General features: G+C 41.2%; 2 protein-coding genes across 2 annotated transcripts; one reads left to right on the forward strand and one right to left on the reverse strand.

The window, feature by feature from the left end:
• pafah1b2 (platelet-activating factor acetylhydrolase 1b, catalytic subunit 2) lies at positions 1-5,664 on the reverse strand. Its single transcript, XM_062406675.1, has 6 exons — positions 5,235-5,664; positions 4,739-4,820; positions 3,447-3,536; positions 3,045-3,161; positions 2,700-2,822; positions 1-2,464 (listed from the first exon to the last, which is right to left on the reverse strand). Exons 2-6 carry the CDS (start codon positions 4,817-4,819, stop codon positions 2,186-2,188), a joined length of 690 nt encoding a protein of 229 aa, XP_062262659.1. The 5' UTR covers position 4,820; positions 5,235-5,664; the 3' UTR covers positions 1-2,185.
• A 1,452-nt stretch (positions 5,665-7,116) lies between these two features.
• Positions 7,117-14,858, forward strand: mpzl2b (myelin protein zero-like 2b). Its single transcript, XM_062405765.1, has 5 exons — positions 7,117-7,495; positions 11,369-11,538; positions 12,116-12,326; positions 12,546-12,714; positions 13,704-14,858. Exons 1-5 carry the CDS (start codon positions 7,429-7,431, stop codon positions 13,861-13,863), a joined length of 777 nt encoding a protein of 258 aa, XP_062261749.1. The 5' UTR covers positions 7,117-7,428; the 3' UTR covers positions 13,864-14,858.
• The last annotated feature ends 560 nt before the right edge of the window (positions 14,859-15,418 follow it).

Here is a 15,418-nt window from a genome sequence, read left to right on the forward strand (position 1 = left end):
TTAGATTATGTTTTGTTTTTTTATTGGAATGCTTTAACACAATAATGTGACAGCGAGTCAAAACAGTGCAAAGAGTGTGTATTGCACCAAAAAACACAGACTCCCACAATCTAAACCCTCTCAACACATCACTCTCTCAAGCCTCACGTCCTATGTACAACCGGAGCGGTGGGGTCGCTTCTTAACACTCGCACATCCAACTTACACAATCCAAGAGCACACATACTGTCCCCATAAACACATAAGGCACACACATACACCATTTATATTATACACAGAACGTGAATGTGCAGAGCTTAAGACAAAAGTAGCATTTGACGCGGGCAACAGAACCGAAGCCACGGAGGAACAGCTATGGTAAGAAGCTCACAGACGAAAAACTTTATTTACATGACCTGTGATTTCTCTTTAGCGTGACGATATTCACTATAACTTTGTTCAGAGCCCACTTTTCCTCCTTAAAATAATTCAATAGTTACACAAGGTGGAGATGTGAGGTGGCAGTGTGGCGAGGCTGGAGTCACTACGATTACAACCAGTGGCAGAAATAAAGAGGGGGGGATTAACAGAATGCAGAGGAGTTTCTATGATAAAAAATACTGTATATCCAAGCAGAGAGGAGGGCGAGAGAGAGAAAGAGAGAGAGCGGGTGGGAGGGTTGGACTATGAACATTTGGACATATTAAGGGGAGAAACAGATGAATGTCACACATCAAACTGTATTCATAAGGTATCGCTTGTGATATGAAAAGTAATGTAAGATGACGTGACAACCACTTGTTTGTTTCAGAATTTCTTTCTCTTTTGTTAAAATTTAAATCAAGTATGCTGTTACACTGGAGCATGAGATTTTCACGGCCTAAAGTTAGGATATTTTTTCTACTCAATAATGTCATCCATTTTTTGGGACAAAAGTAGTAAAATGTTAATCTATGAATAGAAGCTCTGCATTTAAGTGACAGGATTAGTGTTGTTTGGAAGACCCACGTAGAGACATGGCGCAACGTCACTGATGGATATGTATGAATACACGATTTTGGCCGACATTCACTCAATTCAGGTACATAAATAATTAAAGCACATTGCATTTAACATACTGAAGCATCGGCCCACTTTCAACACCGAAGCTGAGGCTCACCTTAAAACATGCATGCAGTGAACACCGACATCAGGTTTGACGTGAACATTTAGTTCTGCTGTGGTTTTTAAGTCACATGAGATGAAGTAGTGATCTGTATGTGTGTGTGTGTGTGTGGTCTCTCCAAATATAATCTATTTTACATTGATTAACAATTTGCGGAGAAAATAAAATAGTTACACATCAATTCAAAAGTGACCATTTTAAAGAATTGGTAAATTTGTTTAAACTGTTTTGTGTACTGTTTCGGTTACCAACCACTCACTTGTGGACCCCCTAACAGTAATTTGAACATCTCCAATTTCATTGGATTTTTTAAAGCCTGACGAGGTGAACATATCCACGTTATCATGATTTAAAAAGGTAAAAACAAAGGACAAATATATATATATAAAAAAAAAGAATTGACACCTCAAGAATTTTCTTGACATCTCTAAGGACAGCCTGACCACCAGGTTGGGAACCTCTGCGTTTTAGTAAACAGGCCAGACTCATAACATTAAACAATGTTGGGTTATGTTCTTATGTTATTTCTACTGTTTGATGTGTGCTGGATTTCTCGTATTATAATACCAAGACTGCTAACTTACAGTTTTGCATACACCGAACAAAACATAAGGGAAGAAATTGGATTGTGTTCCTCTGTTTAGTTTCATTTCTCTGTGGAAAAAGGGAACAGAGATAAGAGCTCATTTTTTACCACAGGCCAAGATAAAGTCTGATATGATCTCTGTATGTCTGTCTATGGTTCAGAGTAGCCTGACCTTGGTGAATAATTTTGCATTAGAGCTTACTACTGCGGTCACAGTGTCTATGTCTGTAGTGAGGTCTGTCTCTCCCTCCTTATCACCTCCCCATAACAACCCTTCGCTCATGGAGGTCATCCCACACCCCTCCTGGGCCCACTCACATCGGGGTACTACTTCCACTGTGAGTGGGCCCTTCCTCCTCAAGATACCAGGGGCACCCCCCCCCCCCTCCCCCAATTCTCCCACAGCAGTGGGTGGAGCTGTGCCTCTGGATAAATGTTGATGTCGACGACAGCCCTCAAACCAGCGATGCCCGCCTCTCCTCTGGTGTCTCATCCAGCATCTGATGCAGAAGGTAACTGAGGGGCTTGGCCACTTTGCGGTAACCTAACGGCGTCAGGTGGAGGAAGTCAAACATGTCCTGTGGGACGATGGTTCCATCAGAGTGAACAAAATCCCTGCCCACGTCCAGAAACTGAGCCCGGCCCAGACGTGGCAGCCAAGACCGCAAGAACTCGTTAACAGCAGCATTCTTTACCCTCAGTGGGTTGGGCCGCTCCCCCCGGGGCAGCAGACCCTGAGGACAGCAAAAATATGTTTGACTAATTTGCGAGGTTCAATATGTTGACAGTGCGTACATTTTTTTCTATGATGCAATGTTTATGTAAAACTTCATTATTTCGTTAGCTGCTAAAAGTGAAAAAGTTACTCAAAGGTCACTCAGTGAGACAACTTCAGAGAGAAATCCTGTCAACATGTTTATTTAGAACCAACTAGGTACAACAAAAGACAAGATGTAAAACTGAACTTACCAGGACAACTATCTTTGCCTTTGGGAGGCAGGATGTGAGCAGTTGCGCAATAGCAAGTATCCCTCCTGCAACTTGCTCTGCTGTGTGCTGGTAATTGTTGGTTCCTACCCACAACACCACCACCTGGACAAGACCACAGACAGACGTGTTGCTTATTCTCACTGCACACACTCCTCTCTGGAGCCAAGATCCTGCTCAACGTTTTGAGATAATGCGTTTTCGGGAAGTACGAGTCTATATTGCCAGTACAGCCAGTAAGCACAGCTAGGGTGATACAACAAACTGCTGCTACTACAGTTTTTACAAAAAGCACACTTAGGCATATGGCTCCTAGGATTGTCTTACCTTGGGTTGGATGTTCTCCAGCTCTCCGTTCTGTAGCCTCCACAGCACGTTGCAGGTGGTGTCTCCTCCAATGCCGAAGTTGAGCGCATGAAGAGGAGAGAACAACTCTCTCCACATCTGTGGATAGGAAAGCATGAGTCTGTATTTCACAGGAGCAATTCTGCATTTCTTACTTTGGTGACTAACACCAAAAATGTCACTGACGCTGACAACAACAGATGCTGATCAAGAACAAGATGCATTACAAAGCTATATGTATAAATAAGAGACTCAAAGTGAAGCAAAAGAAACCTGTACGATTATGTCATATCAAGAGTAGTGCGTGAAAATACTCAGATAAAAAAAAAAATGCTACTTAAACGCGAGTCGTCATATGTCCAGGTGGAGAATATCATATCTCACCTCAAACTGCTGCATTAGCTGAATCATAGAATCTCCCACAAAAAGCACTTCTGGCTCACCATCTTTACACTCCAGCACAAATCTTGTGTGCTGTAAAAAAAAAAATTGAAAGTTAAGTTACAAGTTAATCACTAGACCTTAAGATGTAGTGCACAATTGTGACGGGTGGAAAAGATACATAAAAACATAAATAAATAACATTTGCAGAAGACTATCCAATCCAAGACTTTCAGTCTTTTCAAGTTATCTACAAAATCCTGGCAGGAGGTTAATACTGGCAAGCTTTCCAAGTCAAGACAAAATCCTGTAGGCTCAGCACAGTCATGTCTGGTGCCCTAACTAAAAAAGAGCTTGGAGCGAGGCGGTCTGTCTCAGTTCTATCAGCTTTGGAGGATTAACCTTACATAGACCTACTAAACAAGCTCGAAAGTGTGGCTGTCTGAAAGAAACACAAGCCTCAGGAAACTAATATGATGTCGACCACTCACATCATCTCCACCCCACATATATTCGTCATTGATATTATAGAGAACATCACCTAAAGAGTATTGATGCAGATCTAGATTGCATCTGAAAGTCTCCTCAAAACAAGCCAATGCACAGGATCACTGCACAATTATGAAGATAAATGCAAGATTCAATGTGTCGTTTAAAGGGCCAAATTAATAGGGAGAGTAAACTGAAGAAAATGGTTAATGTGGAAAACTTAATTATTAAGACAACTCAACTTGAATATTATTATTATTGGATGAGAGTATGGGTAAAATAGTAAGGTAGGGCTTGGTAATGAAACAATATAGCTAATTATCAAAATATAATATTCATCAATAGCAGTATAATAAAAATCCTATAGCAATGTAGCGCATATGCATCCTGCAAAGACAGTGAGGATGTATAACACATAATAGAGCAATTTGTCAGGGGATTGTCGTTCCCTGAAATAAAGAGCCACAATCAGTCTTTAAACTTAACAGAAATAATAATGTTACATTCATCGTGACAATTATCAATATATTGACTTAGTTTAATTTGCTTGGCCTGTCGTGTGTCAAACCTCACACTGGGGTGTTATCCTGCTTATTTCAAAGCGGGATTTGTAAGCTTGTATGTATATATCATCACAACAACCCAAACCTGCCTGTTCAGACTGATGCTATGAAGAAAGAAGGATAAGCCAAAGAGTGAGACTCAGTAATGCAGCCTATCGCCTGAATGAATAAGAAGAAAACAGTTGTTTTACTTTGTCACACATGAAGACAACGAGCTACGGTTTCCTCCTCTAAAACACAAACCTGGGACATCCACCGTCCGTCTCCTTGAGCATCGTCTACCGGCTGAGCCACTGCAGCTGGGTTCCGTTCATCGGCACTCATCCTGCAGGACAACACCCAGGATTCACACAGGATTCAGAGAGACACAACAACTACACAACTACCCGGCGGGTTTATGATGTCTCGGGCTGGTGCAGTGTGAGGCGTATCAACAGCAGTAGCAGCAGCTAACAGGAGCTGCTGTCATGTAGCCGCTTAGCATCACAGCAGCAGACAGACGCTGCTGGTGCGGATGGCGGCGACTTTCGCTTTCACGGCGGGTGTTTAGAGACCATAGTAGAGCATTAACTCCTCTATCGCACTGTTAACGTGTTAGCCCGCGAGCGAACCAGCCCGCTAACAGACTGTTATGACTGCATCTTCCACACCTAACGTTGAACACAGCCGCCGACATTAACGCGGTCACTTCCATTCCTGTACTTTATTATCACTATCACTCATTTGCCAGACAAGCTACCTTGTGTGTAGTTGGCCGTCACGCGTCGGCTCCCACAGGCTTCAGGGCAACTCTTTACCCGCGACTTGTGTTCTCCACTGTGGGGCGGTCGGCGGGGGATGCTCGCTAGCAGCCGTTAGCTGACTCCAGCTCGACGAGACAACAAAAGGTGTGTCAAGAAGACACGGAGCAGAGAGCGTGAGAGGAGGAGAGACCCCTCAGCAGATAGTACTGTCAGTAACACGGCAGCGAGCCGGAGTTACATACACAAACCACACAACACTGCAGTTTAAGTAGCCCGAGCTAAAGTAGCTAGCTGTGTAGCATACAACTGAACACTGCTAGCTTCTGTAATTTATGTTTTAGATCCAGAGAAGTACACAGGGATGCTGCCGCAATGAATCATGGGTAGCTCGCTGGTTTTGAATGTGCAATTAAAATCTAAAAACAGCCTGACACGCGTGACTTTTGATTCATAAAACAACATCGCTCGTGTTCCTCGTGTGAGAATTAACACTGTCATATATTATATATCTTTAGCAGCACCGCTAGCATCGCTGTTGTGTGTCTGCCGTGAACAGACCTTTCACTTCCACTGGTGGCTCATCTCCCTGCGGCAGACCGCAAAGCATCATGGTCACGTTCGGTCAGCCTTCCAGTGCTGCAGGACAAACAAGAACTATCTAGAAATATGTGATGTAATATTGTAATATTTGTTAATAGCATTGTGGTGTGGTCTTTTTTTGTTGCTGATGATAATAGTTTTTTTTAATTCATTTAAAAATAACAAATTAAGTGGAATTAGTTAACACAAACATATCTATAGTTATATATGATTTATAATCTAGCTAGATTTGTATCAGTATGGGGCTTGGGGGAGGTTGCCTCTGTCGTGCAGATCTGAATGGGCAAGTTTAGACATGTCAGGTTCATGTTTTGTTAGATATTTCACATGATTGTCAATCACTTACGCTGTTTGGTGTTGTGCCTCGTAGTCTTACAAATCACAGCGCTGTCTTAAAGGCTCTTTTCCACATTTTCTTTAAGCAGCAACTTCCTCCAGGTTTGAGTCCAATTTGAAACTCTGAAATACAAATGTAAACAACCTGGATAAAATAGGATGTTACATCTCTCTCTTATCTTTATATTTGTATGTTATATACGTAAGCATTGTTTTCATTAAAGCTGGGGTGCAGATACCCAAATGCCTTACCAACATTTGTGTTGTGCAAATGCAAAAGATCATTTTTTAATCCACCAGAAATCTGTATCAGTTGTTTACCGACTGTGCATGAGCAGACGGGCCCTGAAAGTACTGTACAATGAGAGGTTATGAAGGGACACTGTTATAGGATTAACACTGCTCTGCCCATCAGGAGCTGCAAAACATGTTTTCACCACCATGTTGCCCCAGTCTGTGGGGAAAAACTCTTATCAATCTCTCAATGCATTTTACATCCAATCAAGTGACATTAAGGGAACAACATGTTTAAGACCATGGATCAGATGGGATCTCAAAATAAATAAATCAAAGTTAAGTACAGATGAAGAGATTTCCATATTCATGGATTGGACTACTGATAACAATAATAATAGTTTTTGCAGAATGTTCTCTCATGTTTTGTACGGTGCGGTGAGGTGAAGGATGTTGCAACATGTAACTTCACCACTAGATGTCCCTAAATTCTACACACTGAACCTTTAACGTTATCACACAATAAAACACACATTATTCCCCATTCATCCCTCAGGATTCCACCAAGATCTGTTGACTGCGCAGTGGCTGGTGTTTGTGATGTGATGCTGTGGCCACCAGGTGGAACCAGTCCAGAGAAAGTTGACTTTAGTACAACATTTACAATTTAACTGGACTCTGGGTTAATAAGTAACTCCTGAGCGATCAGTGAGTGGATCTAAACTTCCTCTGGGCTTGACGGGAGTAAAGCACGAACGAGCTTTGAGGGGAATAGGGCAGGTGTTGAGTGTGTGATCATTCAGGTTATGCAAGGAGGGAGAGGATCGGCTTAACACCGCCCATCAGGTGTGTGCAGGCGGAGTGTGACTCACTCATTCACCATCGAAGAGGACTGACCCAGGAGAGACGTTTGATTCTTTCACCCCCGACCTTCTGCATTGATATTTGTTTCGTCCATGTCTGCAGCGTGTTAACCTACATGACGCGACTCTCACACAGGATCTAACCAGCTCCGAATAAATGTTGAATTATTATCCTATGTGTCGGTTATGGCCTCTGCTTCTCGTTGGAGGACTCCTGCTGCCAGGTGAGTCCCAGCTACTTCCTGGATATAGTCTGATCGATAACTACGTTGTCTCTAAAGCAAAGCAAAGTTACTCATGTCAGCACTGTTGTAAATAAGCCTTGTTTTTTGGTATCGGTGGGTAATTAGCCACTTCTCACTGCAGGACAAGCAGCGTTAAGTCTGCTAGGACCTAGTTTATTTGCCTTGATCGCTTCACATGCAACCTTCCCTCACAGTGAAGAGTAGAAGCACTTTACAGAGGAGAATATACAATGTTTTAATTTACTCTATACTAATTTATATATTTATAATTTAACCATTATTTAATAATATCAACCGTACATGAATGTCCCAGCAAAAGTACACTGTAGTATAATAGTATTATAATCGTTTTATTTTTATTATGTTATTTATATTCTATATACCTTGTGTCACAATGTTATCTGGATTTTTTTCTCCAAAATTTGACTTGAATATAGATGAATCCAATAGCAGGTTAAGCATAGTCCCAGCTATGAGCAACAAGACTCCAGCTCCCATGAACTTATATGTTACATTTATTCTTTTGTAATATCTCAATTAAATCTATCATTACATTACATTTCATTTAACTGACACTATTATCCAAAGCGACTTAAAATAAGTGCATTCAACCATGAGGGTACAAACCCAGAACAATAAGAATCAAGTAAGTACAATTGGAGTTACTGTATAAAAGCTTGAAACTCAAAAGTGTTGTGAAATTTCCACATCTTTTGTCAGTTACTCGAAACATCGCCAACACATGCCCCGCTGGATGTTGAATGAGCGACAACGTACAGTATGTCGGCTTTTAAATATGCACAATGCCATCTCTCTGCTGTCATCGAGATTTGTTTTTCTCAAATACCCTGCAAACATGGAGGAGCTGTTTGGACAAGCAGGTCAGGAAACACCTAGCCTCCAGGGACTGTCCCAATTTTGGTTGAATGTTCAGAAATGAAACTAAGAAAATAATTTACAGACGAGTACATGGCACAGATAATTTACCTTTAAACTTCAGGTTGAAGCCAGTGAGCTGTAGAGCTTGAGACCAGTTTTCCTGTAAATGTCGAGGTATAAGATGAACAGTTTCATGGCATCACAACAGAAAGATAATGTGGAGCAGGACTTTTCCTGTAAAGGAGATATTATGCTAAACTACACTATAACTTGTCTTATAAGTAGCACATATTTGGTGTGTATTTACATGCAGAGACTTGGGAACGGCGGGGAAGCTTCTCATTAATTCAGTTTTAATAAGAAAGTGAAAGTGTTCCTCATTCAAGTTTGTATTAACTGTAAAATGCATTGTGCGAGAGTCAAATGCTGCTACTTGCAATAGGGTAAAATGAATAGTTTACGTAACCACTATGTGCTGCAAACAATCATTTTTCATTTAAATTGGGTAAAGTCTGCTAAAAAGTCATTGAATGACACTACTATATGCAGGACATCATGGCATCTTATTAGCACTCAGCATAATGTCACCAGGTTTCATTCCATTGTTTGTTTACTTCTCTCCATGCCTCTGCCTGTCCCTCCCATAGTATTTTAAAACAGCTAACAAAGCTGAGTACTGTGTGCTTTCAGGTATTTAACATGTATTCACACAGTAGCAGGGTGGGTCTGCGACTTTCAACATCTATTCACAGCTCGTCTCAAGGGACCCCAACGACCCAGTAGTTGGTGGTCGCTACTGGTCAATGACCTGCTTGTTTAACATAACAACTCTCATTATCTGTAACAATCCACCACGTTTAAATACCTGAAACCTCCCACTAGTCAGTATGTTCACATACAAAATGATCTCGGAGAGAGAAAGTGAGAATATCCTTCATTTCTGTGTCAGCTGCCATGCAGTCAAGTTGAGTAACACATAGTGTGCCTGCAGAGGGCCGACTTCACACTCAGGTCAGTAGGTGACCGTCTTTTACAGAAGTAGCTACCTGCATTTAAACACTGCCTGTGACAAAAACAGAAAATCACAATTTAGTTTGACAGAAATGTGTTAATGGTGAAACTCCAGCCCTCGACAGGCTGACAACTGGTGTAACTTCGTCACTCTATAGAATTGAACTGAACATTTTCTTGAGTGGCTGTATGTGAGAACGTAAATGTCTGAGTCAATTGTTCCGGGTATATTCCACAACTTTGCTCCCAAAAGGTCTAAGTGAGTTCATGTGAGAATAGAGGACTGAAATTCACAGCGAGTGAGTTGGTGTGTAGGTGAGGTTTAAAACTCAGAATGGACACAAATCTCAGGATGAAAACAAAGTGTTCTACATGTAGAAGACGCAGAAATAGATGTAAACTTGGAAAGACAGCGAGATTCTAGAGCTTTTGGTGATAGGAGCATGTGTCGATGTGCTGTACAAAATCAAAACATTATTTTTACGCAGTAGGATTCATACATCATGTCCTGCCTCCTGCCTCCTGCATGATTTACCCAAACACCAACTCTTGCCCTTTATTTTGAATGTGTTGGACCTAGACAATCTCCTGCTTCCGTCATATGTGAAAGGAAACTTTCTCAATGTAAAATATCTACTCTTCACACACAATTAATTTCCGGGAGTTAAAGTTTAAAATCGGCTCATCAGTCAGTCTTGGACTTTAGCGTTTATATGGCCAGCCCCAGTGTTGAGGTCCAGGTCCACGCTTGGCTGAAATAAATGTAATTCTTTCACATTAGTAGCTCCTCTTTGAACAGTTTTGAAGAAACACCCACACATTCAAACATGTTTTTCCTTCTTCCTGGTTGGCATCAACCTCCTGTGAGATTGTGAGATTGCTGTTTGTAGTGGGAGGAACTGAGAATTTTGGAGCTAAACAAGTTTCCAGGAATTACACAAAGAAATATGTCAAATAGCAAATATATTTAAAGAGATTCAATTTGAAATGGGGAAAAAGCGTATCCACTTCAGCATCTAAAAGAGCGCTTGTTTTGCTTTTAGACTCTTCATATGAGATATATATATTTCAAGTAGTTTTTGATCCTCTATTTAAAGTCAAAGGTTTGCTTTTATTCAAGCGTTATTAGTCCTTTTTTCATTGAATTTTACATTTTACAAGTTGTTGTTCTTAACATCTCCTATTAAATTCTCTTATCCCCTTAGATTTTTCATCTACAGGCGAACATTTGATTTCACGCCTCTCTGTCCAGGATTACTGGACATTCTTGGCTTCTTCTTTTTCTTCTTCGCTGTGGTTCATTAGAAGGAATGTTTTAATCCCCAGGAACAGTCTGCAGGTCTGCTCGTCCCTGTGGCTGACAGTGAGATCCAGATGGAGCTCAACTGCTGAACTTTGCCACAACCCTCGAGGGAGATGAACAGTTGCCAGTTTGCTCCTACTGTTGGTTTCATGGTTTCAAGTGAAACATGATTCATATTTGTCAAAAGGTTTATACAACTTAAATAATAATTAACCAAATCTGCTTTATCCAGATGAAATATTTAATACTCCCTGTGTTTGTTAAGGGTTCTCTTAAGGCTGTATCGATATGACCTTATCTACGCTCCTCATACATACGTGCACTCTTCAACCTGTGGTATGCATAGCAGCTCTGAAATTATTTGAATTAGTTATGTTCTTGTTTGCCGTTGAGTTCACGACAGTAAGTGGATAATCAGGTCCCACCATCTCAGGCAGCGGCTTGTCGCACAGATTGTCGGCACCCAAAACTTCACACATACTAACAGCAGAGATCTCTCTGTTACTTTGCTCTCAACTGTCAAGAATGTTTCTGATTAATTGCCGAAACGCGTGACAAATTAGACACTAACCTGAGCTGTTTGACCCTTGAACCTTTGTGCATAAGATTAGATATTAATGCTTATTACTTGTTGTTTTACTTGGTTGTCTCTGTCACAGGGTGGCAATATGTCAGCGGAATAGAAATTTACACTCCAAGCGACTTGGAGGCAACCAACGGAACAGATGTGAAACTGAAGTGCACCTTCACCTCCACTTACCCGATGTCGGCCAAGTCAGTCACAGTGTCGTGGAACTTCAGGCCCATGAACTCGGGAACAGATGAGTCGGTGTGTAGGAACTGAGCTTTTATTAAAAAACTACTTTGACTGTTTTTATTTATTGTAATTTAATGTCGTCATTTGCTCGTTTCATTGTATCGCTCTTATTCTTGAATCAATGGTCAGTTGATACATTTGACTGACTCCTAACAGCTGTGAATCCAGAGGCGAAGAGTGGGTGGCAGGGCTTATAGCTGCTCATGATGAATCTTACAGTACATACATTATTTTAGAATTAGATCATGTTTGTAAACAAGGTAAGACTGGAGTGTTCAAAGTGATCATCAAAGGTCAGGAGCATCAGCTACTGTCCACGCCTTCATGGTCACAAATTCTCCTTGAAGAGCAAGCGACTCTCGCGTTGTGTTGAGCATTTCAAAATGTGTAAGGAAGGGAAACTTAGCCCCATGTTCTCCGTACCGGAAAATGTGCACGTAGCACAGAAATGCTAGCTTCGTCAAGCTGCGCTACGTTAGCTTGCTAACAGCTTACATAGCCAGAGCAGCAGCATTTTAGTAGAAGCAATAATTTGGACTCATACACTAAATGATCTTTATGCATTATATGCTTTTTGTTTGTGTTTCAGGTGTTTTACTACCAGGAGAAAGCGTACCCTCCAGACACTGGGCGCTTTAAAGGCCATGCAGTGTGGTCGGGGGATATAACGCGAGGGGACGCCTCCATCACCCTGCATGAGGTGCCCCCGACCTTTAACGGTACCTTCGTCTGCCAGGTGCGCAACCTTCCAGATGTGCACGGCAAAAATGCAGAGATCAGCTTCAGAGTCGTTGACAAAAGTAAGACATCTGGGATCAAGAGTATATAAGTATTTTTTCATCTCATTTTGGCTTTTCAGTCAGTAACAGTGTTTTCAGAATATATTTAGATTGAATTAATTTACTGGTCTTGGTAGAAATATTCTGGCCTGGATGCTCTATCAATCTTTTTTCTCTCTATTGTGTTCTCTGCTGCTTTTCACCAGATGTTAACACTTATTTGTCTTCCATTGCCTCTAGTTACTCTCACTGACATCAGCATCCTGGCGATCATCATCGGAAGCGCCTTTGGCGTAATCCTGATCCTCTTCGCTATCTTTGTGGCGGTGAGGCTTCACAGGAAACGGAGCATGGAAAACGACATCGAGCTGCGCCCAGGGGAGCAAGAGTGGAAAGACACGACCGTGTGGTGAGGACCAAAGAGCAGGAGCGACGCTCGCTTCTTCTTTGGGACTGGTGTGGCGTCTAATTAGCTGTTTGGGTCCACTCTGCTGGAAGAGCTGACGAAAGCTGACGAAAGCAAAGCATCTTTGCTCCTCCAATGTGAACCTAGTTTACTCACTTCAGTATTAGAACTGTAATGCACCACACATCCAATTTGTTGTCACACCAAATCATTCCACACTTTTTTATGCTTTTACCAAAAGTTCTGTTCAGTATTTAAACTGTAGACTAGGAGATGTAAATATGGATGGATTTCTAACAAATAGGGGGTCTTTAAACTTGTCCATTAACCTCAATTCACAGCAGCAGTGCTCACTGCATCAATTACATTTATTTTTTTATCATATAGCAATGAAATGACCAGTTAAATGTGTCTTTATTATATTTTTTAAATTGATCTTGTAGTGCTGTGCTTCAACTGAATCATCATTGAAAGTTGGTCTCCTTTATACAACATTTATCCCTAAAGAGCACAACGGCACTTAAGACATGATACTGCTGTGGTGAATTGAGTGTGTATCTTCTCTTTTGCCTTCTCCTGAGGGATTGTATTATAGGTGTAACTTTTTCTGAGCATAACCCTCCCCCTGCTTCACAGTGTGTGCCACTTTTACTTATGAACACATGTCTACTAACCCTGAGACGTTAAATCCAGTGAATCCACAGTGGTTTTGGTGGAGAAATGTTGGGGAACTAATGTTTTGGTCATCTCTGTCCACTGAGAGAAGCCGTGCATCGATTCTCCGTGGTACTCTGGCTGGGTTTACTACGAGCTGAGGATTTGGGGTATTGTATTCATTATCATCTTCAAGCAATCCATGTTTGCTGAGGTAAACCAAAAGTGGGTCTTTTGTTAATTTGCATTGGTCCAATTATTCACCACTTTGTACATCAATAGCCCAACCCATGTGTGTGTGTGATTGGATTGCATTTGTTCCGTCGGGGTGGGGTCAGTGCTCCGGAAGAGGCAGTTCCTCTGAAAGTTGTGGCGAAAAAAGAAGCTGAAAGTTCAGATGATGAAGCGTCTGAGCCCAGCGGCGGCGATGCCGATGAGGAAGAAGATGATGATGATGAGGATGAGGATGATGATGGCGGCGGTGGTGATGATGATTAAATTGCGATTGATAATTCATTGTTCACATGTAATTTATTTTTTGTCAAAAAGAGTATTAGCCTTATACTCCTGTAGCACTGACGGACGGTTTTAAAAGATGGAAAAAATTCAATACAGCAGCTTTTTTCTGCCCTTTCTTCTTCCTTGTCAAAACCTACATTACCCACGATGCAATTAGATCACTGACAGTTTGGTTGGCAGATGCTAATTTCTAAGCTCAGCAGCAGGGTACCCTCATTCTACGTTTCATACTCTTCCGACCCAACCAACACTGACTCAAGTGACATCACCTGAAACTATTTTTTGGAATTTCACACGGCTCTCACAGCAACATGGGGCTTTAAACAACTTTTAAGATATATAGTATTACTCATAAAATGTATAAAATCACTGGAGCTCCCCTCTTTTCTTTGCCTGTTGTATCGATGTGGATGGATGGATGATTCTTTTGTAAATGCTCTGTTAGTAACTGTGCTTGTTAGTGCTAAGTTGATTGTTTCCATAGAGCTGCTCTTGGAAAAAAAATGTGCTGTCTCAGATCAATGAGAATACGAACTATAGATTCAGCCAGTTTAATTTAGTTCATTCTGAACACTCACACACAGACACACACACATTGAATGTGTATATGGTCCACTGCCACACCAGGCCTTTCTGCTACTCACTTCCCGAATGCACCGGCTGAGAGTAGACAAAGCCAAAGTTGTTTTAAAGATATATCTTTAAACTGTGTTTTATGTCTTTACCGATGGTTTTATGTGTTTCTGGAAAGGAAAAGAGAGAATGGGTGTTTTAGCTTCCAGAAAATCCAGAGTGAGACGTGTGATTGATGAGTTGTGTTCTGCCTCAGCAACGCTGATTTAGTATTTTGATCCTGTACATAATGTAAAATAGGCAGAACTTTACACTTTTTTAAAAATCACATCCTATAATGTTTGTCACCAAATGAGTCTCTGTTTAAACACTGTATAATAAAATGACTACTTTTGAGATTTCGGAATAGCATTGTGTGCATTTTGATGAACGTGTTGAGGTGTGGGAACAGATCGGCTCATGAGCTGAACGGATCAGGCGAGGGAGTGTGAAATACCAAGCAGCAGCCACTCCCGAATGTGTCACACATGGCTGTATACAGTCACATGTCATTACTCTTAAAGCAGCTGAGCAATCTTAACCATGCAGCCTTTGACTGATTCGATTTTCTGACTAATCTAGTTATCGTGTCTGATATTCGATTAAACATCTTATGGAATGTGTCTGAATCAGTTTGAAATAATCTTACTGGGATATTTTTTTTAAGTTTCATTTCAGTTTACTCCTGAGTAACCACAGGAATACTGCAGGTTAAATAACTTATTCACTGTAAAGTCTTCCCAGTGCTTTGAGTGAATCATAGTTCAATATAAACTACCAGAGACACATAGGACACATCTTCGCCTGGTGGTATTTTAGACATATTACTTCATTGTGTTTTCTCACATGTTATAACTCACGATTTCCACTATGTTGGATCATTCTCAATCTTACCATGTGACCACTCACTCTGAGAAGTGTA

The sequence above is a fragment of the Platichthys flesus genome, chromosome 15 (assembly GCF_949316205.1).
Source record: "Platichthys flesus chromosome 15, fPlaFle2.1, whole genome shotgun sequence".
NCBI lineage: Eukaryota > Metazoa > Chordata > Actinopteri > Pleuronectiformes > Pleuronectidae > Platichthys > Platichthys flesus.

Bases quoted from the DNA above. Each gene is read 5' to 3' on its own strand.
- pafah1b2 (XM_062406675.1), bottom strand. From the start codon at position 4,819: ATGAGTGCCGATGAACGGAACCCAGCTGCAGTGGCTCAGCCGGTAGAC. The intron at 3,537-4,738 runs GTTTGTGTTTTA...TTTTTTTTACAG, and splicing joins ACGGACGGTGGATGTCCCAG to CACACAAGATTTGTGCTGGA. The intron at 2,823-3,044 runs GTAAGACAATCC...GGTCTTGTCCAG, and splicing joins TGGAGAACATCCAACCCAAG to GTGGTGGTGTTGTGGGTAGG.
- mpzl2b (XM_062405765.1), top strand. From the start codon at position 7,429: ATGTTGAATTATTATCCTATGTGTCGGTTATGGCCTCTGCTTCTCGTT. The intron at 11,539-12,115 runs GTGTGTAGGAAC...TTTGTGTTTCAG, and splicing joins ACTCGGGAACAGATGAGTCG to GTGTTTTACTACCAGGAGAA. The intron at 12,715-13,703 runs GTGAGGACCAAA...GGGTGGGGTCAG, and splicing joins TGGAAAGACACGACCGTGTG to TGCTCCGGAAGAGGCAGTTC.